The sequence below is a fragment of the Bufo gargarizans genome, chromosome 4 (assembly GCF_014858855.1).
Source record: "Bufo gargarizans isolate SCDJY-AF-19 chromosome 4, ASM1485885v1, whole genome shotgun sequence".
Classification (NCBI taxonomy): domain Eukaryota; kingdom Metazoa; phylum Chordata; class Amphibia; order Anura; family Bufonidae; genus Bufo; species Bufo gargarizans.
Window position 1 is genome coordinate 139327184 of NC_058083.1, and position 19246 is coordinate 139346429.

General features: G+C 44.1%; 1 protein-coding gene across 1 annotated transcript in view; it reads left to right on the forward strand.

Moving 5' to 3' along the window:
* LOC122935274 (guanylate cyclase soluble subunit beta-2-like) overlaps positions 1-19246 on the forward strand; it is a 73777-nt gene that overhangs the window by 17044 nt on the left and 37487 nt on the right. Inside the window, exons 5-8 of the mRNA XM_044291034.1 lie at positions 8917-9016; positions 10427-10620; positions 12538-12664; positions 15168-15271. Coding sequence (XP_044146969.1) covers positions 8917-9016; positions 10427-10620; positions 12538-12664; positions 15168-15271 — 525 coding nt within the window. The remainder of the gene's footprint in view (positions 1-8916; positions 9017-10426; positions 10621-12537; positions 12665-15167; positions 15272-19246) is intronic.

A 19246-nucleotide genomic window follows, 5' to 3' on the forward strand; every position in this document is an offset into this window, starting at 1 on the left:
CCGGTGACCCAGCGCCTAAATACTAGGCCTCAAATTTAATTCCCTCTAAATCTCTCGTTACCCACCGTTGTACTGTTGTTGCTGGGCAAGATATTTAGTGTCCGTCAAAGCACATTTTTTGTTCTGGGTTGAAGTACAATTCCCAATTTAGCAATTTCATAATTTAGTGGTTTCTGCTATATCAGAGCTATTTGAAATCTATCCCTAAAAGGGTATATAATATTCAAGGTGCACATTGGGTCATTCAGAATAACTTCACACACACACGCTTCTGTGCATTTCCAAGTCTAATTCTGTCACTAAATCCATACCGGTCACCCAGCGCCTAAATACTAGGCCTCAAATTTATATCCCGCTGAATTTGAATACAATACATTGGGCCAAATAATATATTTGTTGTTGTGGTGAACCATAACAATGAGAAAAACATCTAGTAAGGGACGCGGACGTGGACATGGTCGTGGTGGTGTTAGTGGACCCTCTGGTGCTGGGAGAGGACGTGGCCGTTCTGCCACATCCACACGTCCTAGTGTACCAACTACTTCAGGTCCCAGTAGCCGCCAGAATTTACAGCGATATATGGTGGGGCCCAATGCCGTTCTAAGGATGGTAAGGCCTGAGCAGGTACAGGCATTAGTCAATTGGGTGGCCGACAGTGGATCCAGCACGTTCACATTATCTCCCACCCAGTCTTCTGCAGAAAGCGCACAGATGGCGCCTGAAAACCAACCCCATCAGTCTGTCACATCACCCCCATGCATACCAGGGAAACTGTCTCAGCCTCAAGTTATGCAGCAGTCTCTTATGCTGTTTGAAGACTCCGCTGGCAGGGTTTCCCAAGGGCATCCACCTAGCCCTTCCCCAGCGGTGAAAGACATAGAATGCACTGACGCACAACCACTTATGTTTCCTGATGATGAGGACATGGGAATACCACCTCAGCATGTCTCTGATGATGACGAAACACAGGTGCCAACTGCTGCGTCTTTCTGCAGTGTGCAGACTGAACAGGAGGTCAGGGATCAAGACTGGGTGGAAGACGATGCAGGGGACGATGAGGTCCTAGACCCCACATGGAATGAAGGTCGTGCCACTGACTTTCACAGTTCGGAGGAAGAGGCAGTGGTGAGACCGAGCCAACAGCGTAGCAAAAGAGGGAGCAGTGGGCAAAAGCAGAACACCCGCCGCCAAGAGACTCCGCCTGCTACTGACCGCCGCCATCTGGGACCGAGCACCCCAAAGGCAGCTTCAAGGAGTTCCCTGGCATGGCACTTCTTCAAACAATGTGCTGACGACAAGACCCGAGTGGTTTGCACGCTGTGCCATCAGAGCCTGAAGCGAGGCATTAACGTTCTGAACCTGAGCACAACCTGCATGACCAGGCACCTGCATGCAAAGCATGAACTGCAGTGGAGTAAACACCTTAAAACCAAGGAAGTCACTCAGGCTCCCCCTGCTACCTCTTCTGCTGCTGCCGCCTCGGCCTATTCTGCTGCTGCCGCCTCGGCCTCTTCCTCCGCCTCTGGAGGAACGTTGGCACCTGCCGCCCAGCAAACAGGGGATGTACCACCAACACCACCACCACCACCTCCGTCACCAAGCGTCTCAACCATGTCACACGCCAGCGTTCAGCTCTCCATCTCACAAACATTTGATAGAAAGCGTAAATTCCCACCTAGCCACCCTCGATCCCTGGCCCTGAATGCCAGCATTTCTAAACTACTGGCCTATGAAATGCTGTCATTTAGGCTGGTGGACACAGACAGCTTCAAACAGCTCATGTCGCTTGCTGTCCCACAGTATGTTGTTCCCAGCCGGCACTACTTCTCCAAGAGAGCCGTGCCTTCCCTGCACAACCAAGTATCCGATAAAATCAAGTGTGCACTGCGCAACGCCATCTGTAGCAAGGTCCACCTAACCACAGATACGTGGACCAGTAAGCACGGCCAGGGACGCTATATCTCCCTAACTGCACACTGGGTAAATGTAGTGGCAGCTGGGCCCCAGGCGGAGAGCTGTTTGGCGCACGTCCTTCCGCCGCCAAGGATCGCAGGGCAACATTCTTTGCCTCCTGTTGCCACCTCCTCCTTCTCGGCTTCCTCCTCCTCTTCTTCCACCTGCTCATCCAGTCAGCCACACACCTTCACCACCAACTTCAGCACAGCCCGGGGTAAACGTCAGCAGGCCATTCTGAAACTCATATGTTTGGGGGACAGGCCCCACACCGCACAGGAGTTGTGGCGGGGTATAGAACAACAGACCGACGAGTGGTTGCTGCCGGTGAGCCTCAAGCCCGGCCTGGTGGTGTGTGATAATGGGCGAAATCTCGTTGCAGCTCTGGGACTAGCCAATTTGACGCACATCCCTTGCTTGGCGCATGTGCTGAATTTGGTGGTGCAGAAGTTCATTCACAACTACCCCGACATGTCAGAGCTGCTGCATAAAGTGCGGGCCGTCTGTTCGCGCTTCCGGCGTTCACATCCTGCTGCTGCTCGCCTGTCTGCGCTACAGCGTAACTTCGGCCTTCCCGCTCACCGCCTCATATGCGACGTGCCCACCAGGTGGAACTCCACCTTGCACATGCTGGACAGACTGTGCGAGCAGCAGCAGGCCATAGTGGAGTTTCAGCTGCAGCACGCACGGGTCAGTCGCACTACAGAACAGCACCACTTCACCACCAATGACTGGGCCTCCATGCGAGACCTGTGTGCCCTGTTGCGCTGTTTCGAGTACTCCACCAACATGGCCAGTGGCGATGACACCGTTATCAGCGTTACAATACCACTTCTATGTCTCCTTGAGAAAACACTTAGGGCGATGATGGAACAGGAGGTGGCCCAGGAGGAGGAGGAGGAGGATGAGGAAGAGGGGTCATTTTTAGCACTTTCAGGCCAGTCTCTTCGAAGTGACTCAGAGGGAGGTTTTTTGCAACAGCAGAGGCCAGGTACAAATGTGGCCAGCCAGGGCCCACTACTGGAGGACGAGGAGGACGAGGATGAGGAGGAGGTGGAGGAGGATGAGGATGAAGCATGGTCACAGCGGGGTGGCACCCAACGCAGCTCGGGTCCATCACTGGTGCGTGGCTGGGGGGAAAGGCAGGACGATGACGATACGCCTCCCACAGAGGACAGCTTGTCCTTACCCCTGGGCAGCCTGGCACACATGAGCGACTACATGCTGCAGTGCCTGCGCAACGACAGCAGAGTTGCCCACATTTTAACCTGTGCGGACTACTGGGTTGCCACCCTGCTGGATCCACGCTACAAAGACAATGTGCCCACCTTACTTCCTGCACTGGAGCGTGATAGGAAGATGCGCGAGTACAAGCGCACGTTGGTAGACGCGCTACTGAGAGCATTCCCAAATGTCACAGGGGAACAAGTGGAAGCCCAAGGCCAAGGCAGAGGAGGAGCAAGAGGTCGCCAAGGCAGCTGTGTCACGGCCAGCTCCTCTGAGGGCAGGGTTAGCATGGCAGAGATGTGGAAAACTTTTGTCAACACGCCACAGCTAACTGCACCACCACCTGATACGCAACGTGTTAGCAGGAGGCAACATTTTACTAACATGGTGGAACAGTACGTGTGCACACCCCTCCACGTACTGACTGATGGTTCGGCCCCATTCAACTTCTGGGTCTCTAAATTGTCCACGTGGCCAGAGCTAGCCTTTTATGCCTTGGAGGTGCTGGCCTGCCCGGCAGCCAGCGTTTTGTCTGAACGTGTATTCAGCACGGCAGGGGGCGTCATTACAGACAAACGCAGCCGCCTGTCTACAGCCAATGTGGACAAGCTGACGTTCATAAAAATGAACCAGGCATGGATCCCACAGGACCTGTCCGTCCCTTGTCCAGATTAGACATTAACTACCTCCCCATAACCATATATTATTGGACTCCAGGGCACTTCCTCATTCAATCCTATTTTTATTTTCATTTTACCATTATATTGCGATGCTACCCAAAGTTGAATGAACCTCTCCTCTGCCTGTGTGCTAGGCCTAAATATATGCCAATGGACTGTTGCAGTGGTGGCTGACATGAAGCCTGATTCTCTGCTATGACATGCAGACTAATTCTCTGCTGACATGAAGCCAGATTGTCTGTTACGGGACCTCTCTCCTCTGCCTGGGTGCTGGGCCTAAATTTATGACAATGGACTGTTGCAGTGGTGGCTGACGTGAAGCCTGATTCTCTGCTATGACATGCAGACTGATTCTCTGCTGTCATGAAGCCAGATTGTCTGTTACGGGACCTTTCTCCTCTACCTGGGTTCTGGGCCTAAATTTATGAAAATTGACTCTTACAGTGGTGGGTGACGTGAAGCCTGATTCTCTGCTATGATATGAAGACTGATTCTCTGCTGACATGAAGCCAGATTGTCTGTTACGGGACCTTTCTCCTCTGCCTGGGTTCTGGGCCTAAATTTATGAAAATTGACTCTTACAGTGGTGGGTGACGTGAAGCCTGATTCTCTGCTATGATATGAAGACTGATTCTCTGCTGACATGAAGCCAGATTGTCTGTTACGGGACCTTTCTCCTCTGCCTGGGTTCTGGGCCTAAATTTATGAAAATTGACTCTTACAGTGGTGGGTGACGTGAAGCCTGATTCTCTGCTATGATATGAAGACTGATTCTCTGCTGACATGAAGCCAGATTGTCTGTTACGGGACCTTTCTCCTCTGCCTGGGTTCTGGGCCTAAATTTATGAAAATTGACTCTTACAGTGGTGGGTGACGTGAAGCCTGATTCTCTGCTATGATATGAAGACTGATTCTCTGCTGACATGAAGCCAGATTGTCTGTTACGGGACCTTTCTCCTCTGCCTGGGTTCTGGGCCTAAATTTATGAAAATTGACTCTTACAGTGGTGGGTGACGTGAAGCCTGATTCTCTGCTATGATATGAAGACTGATTCTCTGCTGACATGAAGCCAGATTGTCTGTTACGGGACCTTTCTCCTCTGCCTGGGTTCTGGGCCTAAATTTATGAAAATTGACTCTTACAGTGGTGGGTGACGTGAAGCCTGATTCTCTGCTATGATATGAAGACTGATTCTCTGCTGACATGAAGCCAGATTGTCTGTTACGGGACCTTTCTCCTCTGCCTGGGTTCTGGGCCTAAATTTATGAAAATTGACTCTTACAGTGGTGGGTGACGTGAAGCCTGATTCTCTGCTATGATATGAAGACTGATTCTCTGCTGACATGAAGCCAGATTGTCTGTTACGGGACCTTTCTCCTCTGCCTGGGTTCTGGGCCTAAATTTATGAAAATTGACTCTTACAGTGGTGGGTGACGTGAAGCCTGATTCTCTGCTATGATATGAAGACTGATTCTCTGCTGACATGAAGCCAGATTGTCTGTTACGGGACCTCTCTCCTCTGCCTGGGTGCTGGGCCTAAATATATGCCAATGGACTGTTGCAGTGGTGGCTGACGTGAAGCCTCATTCTCTGCTATGACATGCAGACTAATTCTCTGCTGACATGAAGACAGATTCTCTGTTACGGGACCTCTCTCCTCTGCCTGGGTGCCGGGGCCTAAATATCTGAGAATGGACTGTTCCAGTGGTGGCTGACGTGAAGCCTCATTCTCTGCTATGACATGCAGACTAATTCTCTGCTGACATGAAGACAGATTCTCTGTTACGGGACCTCCCTCCTCTGCCTGGGTGCTGGGCCTAAATATATGCCAATGGACTGTTGCAGTGGTGGCTGACGTGAAGCCTCATTCTCTGCTATGACATGCAGACTAATTCTCTGCTGACATGAAGACAGATTCTCTGTTACGGGACCTCCCTCCTCTGCCTGGGTGCTGGGCCTAAATATATGCCAATGGACTGTTGCAGTGGTGGCTGACGTGAAGCCTCATTCTCTGCTATGACATGCAGACTGATTCTCTGCTGACATGAAGCCAGATTCTCTGTTACGGGACCTCTCTCCTCTGCCTGTGTGTGTGCTGGGCCTAAATATATGCCAATGGACTGTTGCAGTGGTGGCTGACGTGAAGCCTCATTCTCTGCTATGACATGCAGACTGATTCTCTGCTGACATGAAGCCAGATTCTCTGTTACGGGACCTCTCTCCTCTGCCTGTGTGTGTGCTGGGCCTAAATATATGCCAATGGACTGTTGCAGTGGTGGCTGACGTGAAGCCTCATTCTCTGCTATGACATGCAGACTAATTCTCTGCTGACATGAAGACAGATTCTCTGTTACGGGACCTCCCTCCTCTGCCTGGGTGCTGGGCCTAAATATATGCCAATGGACTGTTGCAGTGGTGGCTGACGTGAAGCCTCATTCTCTGCTATGACATGCAGACTGATTCTCTGCTGACATGAAGCCAGATTCTCTGTTACGGGACCTCTCTCCTCTGCCTGTGTGTGTGCTGGGCCTAAATATATGCCAATGGACTGTTGCAGTGGTGGCTGACGTGAAGCCTCATTCTCTGCTATGACATGCAGACTGATTCTCTGCTGACATGAAGCCAGATTCTCTGTTACGGGACCTCTCTCCTCTGCCTGTGTGTGTGCTGGGCCTAAATATATGCCAATGGACTGTTGCAGTGGTGGCTGACGTGAAGCCTCATTCTCTGCTATGACATGCAGACTAATTCTCTGCTGACATGAAGACAGATTCTCTGTTACGGGACCTCCCTCCTCTGCCTGGGTGCTGGGCCTAAATATATGCCAATGGACTGTTGCAGTGGTGGCTGACGTGAAGCCTCATTCTCTGCTATGACATGCAGACTAATTCTCTGCTGACATGAAGACAGATTCTCTGTTACGGGACCTCTCTCCTCTGCCTGGGTGCCGGGGCCTAAATATCTGAGAATGGACTGTTCCAGTGGTGGGTGACGGGAAGCCAGATTCTCTGCTATGGAACCTCTCTCCAATTGATTTTGGTTAATTTTTATTTATTTAATTTTTATTTTAATTCATTTCCCTATCCACATTTGTTTGCAGGGGATTTACCTACATGTTGCTGCCTTTTGCAGCCCTCTAGCTCTTTCCTGGGCTGTTTTACAGCCTTTTTAGTGCCGAAAAGTTCGGGTCCCCATTGACTTCAATGGGGTTCGGGTTCGGGACGAAGTTCGGATCGGGTTCGGATCCCGAACCCGAACATTTCCGGGATGTTCGGCCGAACTTCTCGAACCCGAACATCCAGGTGTTCGCTCAACTCTATGCCCTTTCTTTGCACAAGTTTACATTACTCTTAGAGAAGAAGGCTGTGGCAACCTGATTTGGGTCTCTTTTCTACATGGGTTCCATAGCAGCTGCCGTGGCTGGTTCTATATTTTCCTTTCTCTCCCCTCGCTTCCTTTTTTGCAATATGTGGTTGAAGAATTTAACTCCTTTCCCCCCTGTGTTTATAACTAGAGATGAGCGAAGTTTTGAAAAATTCAATTTAGCAACTCAAAGCCGAAGTTAGCCAAATAATTTGATTCACAACTAATTAATTAATCAATCACAAATCGCTATAAATCAGGTATGCCCAGGTCAGTCTGCCTTAGGGTATGGCCACACGGAGTGTTAGTGCTGCAGGCAGGTTGTGGCCATGCTGTGGTGAAGAACCGTGTAGCCAATTAGCTCCTAGCTGCCTTTCATTTGATAATGAAGACCGCGCTGTATAGTCCTTCTTCATTGTTATTGCCTACGCGGCCCCTTTAAACAGGGGCTGTTGCTGGTATGGGGTTTGGCTGGTTAGGTGGGGGGACAATATGCATATTTTTTCTCCTGCAGGTATTTTGACAGTAAACACGGAATATTAATCAGCTCTGGCATACCCAATTCTCCAAACCCAGCGCTCTCCTGCCATCTGCTTTTCCTCCTTTTCCACATCATCTAATATTGATGAGAATATGTAATCAGGAACTGGATGAGGGTTTTATAGGGCTTTCACATCACAGGGGATGGCTATCTGTGGACTTGCTGGTTGCACAGCATTATGGGTGATCTCACCTTCCCGGGCTTCTTAGTTTCACTTTGTAACATGTGCAGCTGCCATTTTAGGAAAAACCGATTTGTTACCACGATGAAATTCAGATTCATTACGAATCGAAGTTCTCCTAAACTTCGAACCGATTAAGCTTCGAATGCTTTGCTTCGCTCAATGCCATTTATAACATACAATACTTCTGAAGGGGCAGGCATTTTGAGTTTAACAAATAGGAGAGTCATGTGTCTGGTACTAGGATGGCTTCCATGTGCTATCCATATTTTCCAATGAATCTACAAATCTCATCTGCAGTGAGATTCTCAGATTGGACACATTGATCCATTAAAAAAATGATGTGTGAACAGCCTCATTACCTTGTATAAACCAGTGTACTAGCCATTAAAAATGAATAACACACTGAGAAAAAATATGGTTGTGTGAATAAACCCTCATTGTATTAATTTTGTTGGAGATTCTCAGCTGTAGATTCCAACAGCTGATCTGAAAAAACTCACTTCCTGCTCCTCTGCCAAAGTTTTCCTGGTCCCCTGGCTGGTTCCTATACTTTCAGCTCTATCTTTTATGTGTTGAGATACGAAACATCTGAACCTTGTAATTGGCTTCAGCAGCCATGGATTGACACATCATTGGCTGGTATACCGGGACCAGGGGAGCAGCGGAAGACTGGGAAGATGAGTATACTTATTTTGTTTTAGACTATTTTTGGCAATAACAAGTTTTGCTGGACATCAGCAATTAATTTACAGCAAAATAATTTGATTGTGGATTTTTACTTTCCCATTGGTCATTTCCACCATGGTGGCATTTCCACCATGGCAACAGATACCAGCTCCTTCACTATTGCAACCAATCTAAAAACTGACCATGTGGTCATCTTCAGAGGTGATGCAACATTTCTTTGCAAATTTTGAACAGTATTTTGTCAATAAAGTAAATGACTCATATGCCTTTGTTCTGTACAGGCTATGAATGCCCCTTCTTTCAGGGTAGAGATGAAGGATGATGGCTCAATGCATCTGCATTATTACTCAGACAGAAGAGGACTGTGTCACATTGTCCCAGGTAACACAAATCCATATCATATTCCTAATGGATAAATGTAACAAGCAAAGTGAGCTTCAAGATTGTTTGGAGCATTGTTCATACTTCATTATCGTATAATATCTTGTTTTTCCTTATGCACTATTTTCATGTGTAGTGCTATCCTACCTTTGTACCTCGATATATGTTTTTGTCATCAATACCTCAGCTAAGAAAATCGATCTTCTTATGCTCTTTCTCTACAAAACTCTGATGTAAGCATTTTCATGACGCACTATAATTTCATAAACGTATTCCTGTATTTCTTGAAAAAAGCATGTAACAAACAAAAAAGAAGTAACAAAGAAGCTCCAGAACTTGGAGGCACAGTATACGTCAGAAGTACTCCATGACATATAAGCCATACATACACTGGCCATCAGCCACAATGCAATACAGACCTGTATGTCACATGGTATTGTTTTATTCCTGATGGCCCGTCATATAGATAAGCAAAATCTGCAGTTTCTCCTATACAGTAAAAAATAAAGGTTTGTGGTATGTGCATATTACTCCAACAGAGGCCAGAAGGATGCTTTTTTGGTCTGTCAGCTGAATTGGGGCATATGGCTACATTCAGCATATGTTGCGGGAACTTTGACAAACGTTCACCAAACATGGTGTGAACATAGCCTTAAGTCTCCCATTTTTGAAAACATTTGGAGAGTGGAATCATTTTGGGTTTTTTTCCAGTTGGGTTCTTCATTTATTGTCTAATGTTGTTGTCGCCTTATAACTACAGTAAAGCTACGTGGATGAACAGATACTCACTGGCACTTTACAAACATGAGGACTTACAATTTATAAATATACAGGTTAGGCCAAGTTCACACTTCAGTTATTTTGATCAGTTATTTTGATCAGTTACTGTGAAACAAAACCAGGTCAAAAACACAGAATAGCTGAAAATCAAATCATTACACCTGATCTCTCTGTAGGCTTGACTACTGGTTTTGGCTTACAATAAGGGCTCGTTCACACAAACGTGTGAGGCACGTTGCCGTATTGCGACACTGTTTCCGTGGCCATTCCCATCACAGATGCGGACCCATTCATTTCAATGGGTCCGCAAATCCAGAGATGCGGAACAGAAGAACGAAACTGAACACTATGGAAGCACTACGGAGTGCTTTCTGGGGCTCCGTTTCGTGCTTCCGCACCGCAAAAAGATATAACTTGCTCTATCTTTTCGCGGAATGGAAGGATCTCAGACCCATTCAAGTGAATGGGTCTGCGATCCCCATGCTGGCTGGGCCGCGGTCGGTCCACAGCACAGGGCTTCACACGTTCGTAGTGAACGAGCCCTAACTGATGGAAATAACTGACCAAATAACTAACGTGTGAACTGAATTGTTTATCTAATATGTGTTCATCTATTTTTCTATCGTTTAGGTATTATGGGGGCAGTAGCAATGGACTTTTTCAAAACAGAAATTTCTATGGAGATAATAAGTCAATCAGATGAGGAAGAAAGAACAGGAAAAAAAGAACACATTGTTTTCCTAGTTACCCAGCGACCAATAGTTCCACCTAAATGCTCCAATAGACAGACAATGCCAGCAAAATGCCAACAAAATAACAAACAGGTTCGTCATCATTCTTTACTCTTCATAGACATTCTTGTATTTCATATACACTTGGGTTGGAGTAGTGGAAGGATTTACAGTCAGGTCCATAAATATTGGGACATCAACACAATTAACATTTTTGGCTCTATACACCACCACAATGGATTTGAAATGAAACAAACAAGATGTGCTTTAACTGCAGACTGTCAGCTTAATTTGAGGCTATTTACATCCAAATCAGGTGAACGGTGTATGAATTACAACAGTTTGCATATGTGCCTCCCACTTTTTAAAGGACCAAAGTAATGGGACAGAATAATAATCATAAATCAAACTTTTACTTTTTAATACTTGGTTGCAAATCCTTTGCAGTCAATTACAGCCTGAAGTCTGGAATGCATAGACATCACCAGGCGCTGGGTTTCATCCCTGGTGATGCTCTGCCAGGCCTCTACTGCAACTGTCTTCTGTTCCTGCTTGTTCTTGGAGCATTTTCCCTTCAGTTTTGTCTTCAGCAAGTGAAATGCATGCTCAATCGGATTCAGATCAGGTGATTGACTTGGCCATTGCATAACATTCCACTTCTTTCCCTTAAAAAACTCTTTGGTTGCTTTTGCAGTATGCTTTGGGTCATTCTGAAGCATTTGGCTGAATATGATAATATTCAGCCAAATATTGCCCGAAACACTGAATATGATAATATTCAGCCAAATATTGCCCGAAACACTTCAGAATTCATCCTGCTTCTTTTGTCAGCAGTCACATCATCAATAAATACAAGAGAACCAGTTATATTGGCAGCCATACATGCCCACGCCATGACTCTACCACCACCATGCTTCACTGATGAGGTAGTATGCTTCGGATCATGAGCAGATCCTTTCCTTCTACATACTCTTCTCTTCCCATCACTCTGGTACAAGTTGATTTTGGTCTCATCTGTCCATAGGATGTTGTTCCAGAACTCTGAAGGCTTTTTTAGATGTCGTTTGGCAAACTCCAATCTGGCCTTCCTGTTTTTGAGGCTCACCAATGGTTTACATCTTGTGGTGAACCCTCTGTATTCACAGTGGTAAAGTCTTCTCTTGATTGTTGACTTTGACACACATACACCTACCTCCTGGAGAGTGTTCGTGATCTGGCCAACTGTTGTGAAGGGTGTTTTCTTCACCAGGGAAAGAATTCTTCGGTCATCCCCCACAGTTGTTTTCTGTGGTCTTCCAGGTCTTTTGGTGTTGCTGAGCTCACCGATGCTTTCCTTCTTTTTAAGAATGTTCCAAACAGTTGTTTTGGCCATGCCTATTGTTTTTGCTATCTCTCTGAGGGGTTTGTTTTGTTTTTTCAGCCTAATGATGGCTTGCTTCACTGATAGTGACAGCTCTTTGGATCTCATCTTAAAACTTGACAGTAACAGATTCCAAATGCAAATAGCACACTTAAAATGAACTCTGGACCTTTTATCTGCTCATTGTAATTGGGATAATGAGGGAATAACATACACCTTATAATGGTACTATATCTTATCAGAGACTACACTAACATTCTCTGCCAAGTCCATCGAGAGGGATAACATAGACTGTCAGCTCACTGAAGGATCAACTTACATACTAAACATTGAAATGGAGAGGAAATGGGAAGGAGGGATGAACTGCTAAAGGGAGAAAGAGGCATTTTCTCTCACAAGATTTATTACAATGTTTCTCATAATTACCTTTACTCTTGATTTATGCAGTTAGTTGAAAGGTTAGTGACCATTCAATGTAATCCAATCGCAAGATGATTTTTGGTTTTGTGAATGAGCTGGAAATTACTGTAAATAAACAATAGACATATTTTACTATCCATAGATATCAGGATTAGTTACTATTTTAGTAACATTGTATCATTGGGTATTGTTCCGTTCACAATATTAACTTGGTTACACACTTTCTCTAGATTACTTCACAGACTATTGAAAACGCAGTTAATAAACTGCGAGATAGAGCAAACCAAGTATCTGTCTGTCCTGTTAAGAAGAAGAACCACTGGGGGACTATCCGTGGAATTGTTCAGTTTGGAAGAGGTACAGTATTTACGCTTTACAAAGTCTTTTTGTAGCCTTTCCAAGAAAGAACTGTTATGGTGAAGCATGCCATACCTTTATGTGCACAGTGCTTTACTATCTATATTGTGTGTACAGATATGTATATACAGTCCCTGACAAAAGTCTTGTCGCTTCTCTATTTTGTAGAAACTCCTGCTATTAACCTGACTTTTAATTAATCAATTGGTGTTAAAAAAAGCTCATATGAAAAGCTAAAGCCCTCCCAAATGATGTTTAATGCACTGAAATAAATTAGTTTCACTGAAAAAAGATTTATCATTTAATCAAGACAGAAAGGTCAAATTTTGGCAAGACAAAAGTTTTGTCGCCTATACAGAAATTGAACAACTTTACTGTAAATCCAAAAATATGTCAGCAAATTAAGTAGTGGTGCTGTGAGATCCAAATTTAATATCTTGTATGACTTCCATGAGCTTGAAGAACAGCATCCATGCGGTTTAGCAAGGATTCATACAATTTATTGATGAAGTCATCAGGATGAAGTCATCAGAGTTCATCAATATTCTTTTTGCCTCCACCAAACGTCACTGTTTTCTGGGTAAATCTCGGCTCCATGCGGGTTCCAGTAGGTCTTCTGCAATATTTGCAGTGACTGTGGTGTAATTCAACAGAAGATTCATCTGAAAAATCCACCTTCTGCCACTTTTACAGCATCCATCCTTTTAGCAGGCTGTGGGCCTTGGCAAATGCCACACAGAATCCGACAAACTGTTCTGGTTGACACAGGTACTTCAGGTGACCAGGTCTCGTGGAGCTCTACTGCCTTGGATTTTCGAGCCAACAAACAATCCTCTCGAGCAGTTATCTTGCGGGGTCGGCCTGACCTGGCCTTGTCCAAAACGTCTCCAGTCTCTTCAAATCTTTTTTTTATCCTCTGAACTTGATGCTGGGACACATTGAAGGTGTCTGCCACATCAGCAGTAGATCTGGTCTTCAGCCTCTTGATAATTAACACTTTAGTCTCCGGGTGAATCTTAGGTATGTTTGCAGAGGTCTAGTTGCAGTTGATGTAAAGGTCTAGTGTACTGGGGTTCTTTTTATACACACCTGAGACCTAATTGATCCATTATTAGTCACAGGTGAAGCTCATATGACAAGGCGACAACACTTATGTCTTGGCAAAAATTGACTCAATGGGCTTTACAAAGCTGTGAATATTAGAATACTTTTTGTCAGTTTCGTTTTGCACTGAAACATTATTACAAAAGCTGTTAAGATTAAAATGACCCATTTCTTGTAACAAAATCTTGATTAGAAATATATTTTAGCGGCACATCAAGTCAATTTGTACACAAGCGACAAGACTTTTGTCAGGGACTGTACAGTATTATAGTGTGGATTATGATATGGTGCTTTGGTTTTTGGGTTAAGATATTGGCGTTTTTTGAATGAAACTTTGCGACCATGGGTTTATCCATAATGATAACAGACATTGCAACTTCCATGGGGGTTAGGCAGCCACCTTTTCTCAGATGAAAGGTTCACTTTGTGATCACTGTGGATCAGAGAAATAAAAGGTGTCAGAGAAAATGTAATGGAGATTGCTAGGAAATCCAATAAGAAAAAGTCACAGAGGACAAAGTGGAAACCAAATGTTAATGAACTGGCCTGCTGCTAAATAGGATGGTGGTGGAATGGGGTAAAATTACAGGGTTTGCTTGGTGCCCCACAGTTACTTCTTATATCTTGGTTTGTAAGAGTTAACAGGTAATTAGTAAAGTATTGAGTATTTGGAGTCAAATTTAAATGTAACTTGCATAAGAAATGCTTATAAAATTAAAAAAATACCCTTTACAGCTTAAAGTAGTCATGAAAAGGATTTTTATAACATGAGACACAGAACAAATGAGAAGATAGATGGATAGATAGATAGATAGATAGATAGATAGAGATTGATATAGATAGATATGAAATAGATAGATGGAGAGGTAGATAGATAGATAGATAATGAGATAGACATAGATAGATAGATAGACAGATAGAGATTGATATAGATAGATATGAAATAGATAGATGGAGGGGTAGATGGATAGATAGATAGATAGATAATGAGATAGATATAGATAGATATGATATAGATGGATAGACAGACAGACAGATATAGTTGGACAGACAGATGTTTTCTCTTTTAAAATAATAGGACAACAAAAAAATCTTCCATTATTGTGTTTCATATTCTTGAGGAAATAATGCAGATCTATGCTTCTCCAGGTAATGACAATGCCTCCTACAAATGAAATGCCTTCACCCTTTTTAGCTAATTTAAATAGTTTCGCTCCATAAACTCAGATATCATTTTATCTCTGATCTACTGAATTAGTTTCATTACAACACCAGCCCCATCAGTATAAAGACTCAGCGGCTGCCTATCAATTTGTTATTGACCCTGATCTTAGCTGACGTTACTGAACTGATATTTCCACTTACTACCCTAATAGAATTAACATGAGTTTCCTTGCAGGCAAAATGTTAAGAGGATTTCTGCCTGTGTATCCAAAGACTCTCTGGGTTGATGTTAAAACATTTTGCAATGGACTTCCATTTCATATAGTGTTTGATGAGGAGGTAAGAGATTCTATCATAAGTAATAATGTAATGATTTCACATTGCTCACGATTGCTGCAGTAGTATTCTTAATTAGGGTTGAGCGAATCCGAACTTCACTTTTTCACTGAAGTTCGGGTTCAGTGTTCGGGTGATTTTATTATTTTCCATTATAACATGGCCATTAAGGGGTTAAAAATAATAATAAAAAAACTCACCTCATATACTTGATCACTCAGCCGATATCCTCGTCTTTCTTCTTTCTGTAGGACCTGCAAAAGGACCTGCGATGACGTCACCACGCTCACTACGTAGTGAGCGCAATGAAGTCTCCGCAGGTCCTGTTGAATGAAGATAGAAGGACCTGTGGTGACGTCACCACATGGTGAGTGCAGTAACGTCATCGCAGATCCTTTTGCAGGTCTCGAAGAAAGAAGAGGATACCGGCTGCGCGATAAAGTGGATGATGTGAGTTTTAAAATTATTTTTAACCTCTCAATGGCCATTTTATTTAGCATTCTGTCTTAAGAATGCTATTATTTTCCGTTATAACCATATTATAACAGAAAATAATAAAGTGAAGTTCGGGTCCCCATTGACTTTAATGGGCTCCGAAACTTTGACCTGAAGTTCGGCCGAACCCAGCGGACCCGAACTTCCATGAGTTAACTCATCCCTATTCATAATAAAAAAAGCTAACTATGTAAAGCAGAGGGTGCTGGGAACTATTGGCAAAGGATATGGGCCTGAGAGTACTATATTTTTTGGTAAGCACAATTCAGCATAAAACATACAGGTGAAACTCATTTACTTCAGTAACGCAACTTAAAAGGTGAAACTAATATATGAGATATTTCAAGCCTTTATTTGGTATAATTTGGATGATTATGGCTTACAGCTTATGAAACCCCAAAGTCACAATTTTGAGGTACCCTTTGCTGAGGGGGTATGGATAATTACCCGACTAGAGTGTGACACTTTAAGCCTAGAATATTGAACCTTTTCACAAAATTCTAATTTTAAGCTGCAATAATGCAATTCCTTTTAATTTGCTTTACTGAAATAAATAGACTTTTGCATGATAAATTTTTGAGTTTCACCTGTAGTAAGGTTGGTAATGCACATTAGATGAATCTAATGTGTATGGAGGTGGCCTGACTGGAGGCATATGCTCAGAGAATAAAAAGGGTTCGTCTTGTTGGATTTAAACATACTGTATCCTGTCCTTATGATCTCAAGGGAGATAAGCCATCACAATGTTATAATCAGCATGCAAGGATCGTTTGCTACGTGCATTTGTTTCCAGACTCCTACTATCTTTTTCTAGTGTAGTATGTTATCTGTGTGTACTTATGTATCCTGGGATGAGATGAGCGAATTTCTTGAAATTTGTTTTAGGTCCAATTTGAAGGAATCGATTCTGCCTGAATCAAAAGGGCTTCAATTGGCCTGAAAATTGGTATATGACACAGAGGTCTCCTAGAACTTATATTTTTTCTCTCATCTTTTGCTCTTTTATTAATTTTTTTATTAATTTTTCCTCTTCTCCCTCATCTCTCTGACAGTGCCAGCTGCCATGCTGAAAACTCTTTTAGAGATTACCTTGGTGGCTGGACAAGATAGCACAGTAAGAGCAACCTGGGCCAGCTCTGGTCACTGATCCAATCTGGCTGCTCAGAAGTCCATGAAGTCAGGTGGTACATATCGATTTGCTGATTTGTGTCAGCCTTTCTGCTCCATCATGTTCATCAGACTGAACTGGCTGCTGCTGGTGCTGCTGTGACTTCTGCTACTTGTGGTAGCAGAGATGGCAGAAGGTCAGTGACTCAACGGACGGAGAAGGGTCTCCTGGTCGGACATGCAGGTGGCAGGCATCTGCTCGCCGAAAGCTGCGGTCAACTGTGTACATAGTGTATCCTGGTAATACAGTAACTTTCCCTCCCTTTTCCCAACATGATAACATTCCCCAATTATGATTTGATAGTGAGTGTCTAAAACCATGGCTATCCAGTAATTATCAGTTTCATGGTAATGATACACCTGTAAGCACATAAGCAAGCAAGCATACAGCTTGCCATGCTAGCCAGTGTGCCAGGGGACCCAGCTCTTTCACCCTCTTGTTTTGCACCCTTCCATCTGTTCACCATCAAGGGCACCCCACCTAACACCAGGCAGGAGCTCAAAATCCAGGGTGTGCCCTCCATTCACTGCACGGCCCAGGAAGAGCTAGGATGAAGATTGCCTTCATGAACTGTGAGTTCTACTATGACCATCATGGTCATTACTAGTGTTGATCGAGCACCAAAGTGCTCAGATGCTCGAGTAGAACACTTTGCGATGCTCGGGTGCTCTACAGAGCACTTGAGCACAATGGAAGTCAATGGGAGAAAACAAGCATTAAACCAGGCACCCCCTGCTCTGAAGAGGGGAAGGTGCTGGGTCCCACTGAGGTCTATGCAGAAGATCGCTGTACAGTGAGGGAATCCCGCAGTGTGAATCCGCGGCTTAGGAGTCCCTACTCTGACTCCATATATAGCTATGTCCATATATGGAGTAAGTGCTTGGGGACACCCAGTGTATTTAAATTCAGTTTAGCCTCTATTTCTGAAAAGTTTCTGCCAGGATTTAAACTCACAACCTTCTACATTAGAGGCAAGGACTTTAACTACTAAGCTATAAAGCTGAATGATAAACTATGTCAGAAAAACTTCATAGTAGTTTGTCATGTAGTAAGTATTCCTATACAGCAGAAGTATTATTTCATATCTCAGTGCAGGTTAACATGTAGCTGTATAGCCTAGTGGTTAAGGTTCTTGGCTCTTTTCAGAAATAGAGGCGAACCAAGAACTTTAACCACTATGGTTTTCTGATACAGTTTATAATTTAACTTTACAGCTGAGTGGTTAAAGTCTTTGCCTCTAATGTAGAAGGTTGTGAGTTAAAATACTGGCAGAAACTTTTCAGAAATAGAGGCTAAATTGGATTTAAGAGCACTGCGCTCGAGCACACAAGGTATTCGGCCGAGCATCAGGATGCTCGAGCCGAACTGGTGTTCGGCCGAGCATGCTCGCTCAACACTAGTCATTACCACTCCTCCCATCATCCTCGCCTCCTCTCCCGGTTGCTGCAGAAAAGAACAACATTTTGTTGAAGACACAGAACTGCACCTTTAGAAAGTGAGAACATTTTAAACAAAGTTTTTAAAAAAAAAAAATGGACAGCAGGCCAGAAATACTACTGCCACACAACAGAATAAAATTTGTCTGAAGATGCGGAACTGCACAATATTTGGAGAATGAGACAATTGTAAAAAATGGCCAAAAGTACTAATTCCATACAGCAAAATAAAATTTGAGTGAAGGTGCGGAACTGCAAGACAATAACTACATCTATATAGTTTGGCAGGCAAGTGCACCACCTGCAACTTGGCCAGGTTGGAGTTCAGCTTGCACACAAGCTAATTGCTGGTCGCAAATATAGTTTTCTCATGGCCATGCATTTAGAAAAAAAGACAATTTTGAACAATGATTTAGAAAAAAAATGGACAGCTGGCCAGAAGTACTACTGCCATACAGCAGAAAAAATATGGGTGAAGGCGTGGGACTGCACAATATTTGGTGAACAAGACAATTTTAATGGACAGCTTGCCAACAACTGCATAGGCAGCAATTTGGCCAGGTTGGAGTTCAGCTTCAATACAAGTTGCTGGTCGCAAATAGTTTTCTCATGGCCACACATTCAGTTGTGGATGTCTCATGATGTTCCAAATGCTGGCCAGTTCTACATTTTGGTGATGCCACCTCATGCGCTGCAATAGAGCCATGGTACCTATGTTTGTGTTTGAACGCCCACAGCTTCTTTTTATAGTGTAGTGGATTTGTGTGCCAGCCCTGTGGAAAAAAACTGCCATACAGGAGATACTCGCACAGGGCTAGCAGCCGAGCTTGGCTAGGTTTTGCACAGCTTGAGCTTTCAATTTCTGAATTTCTGACCACG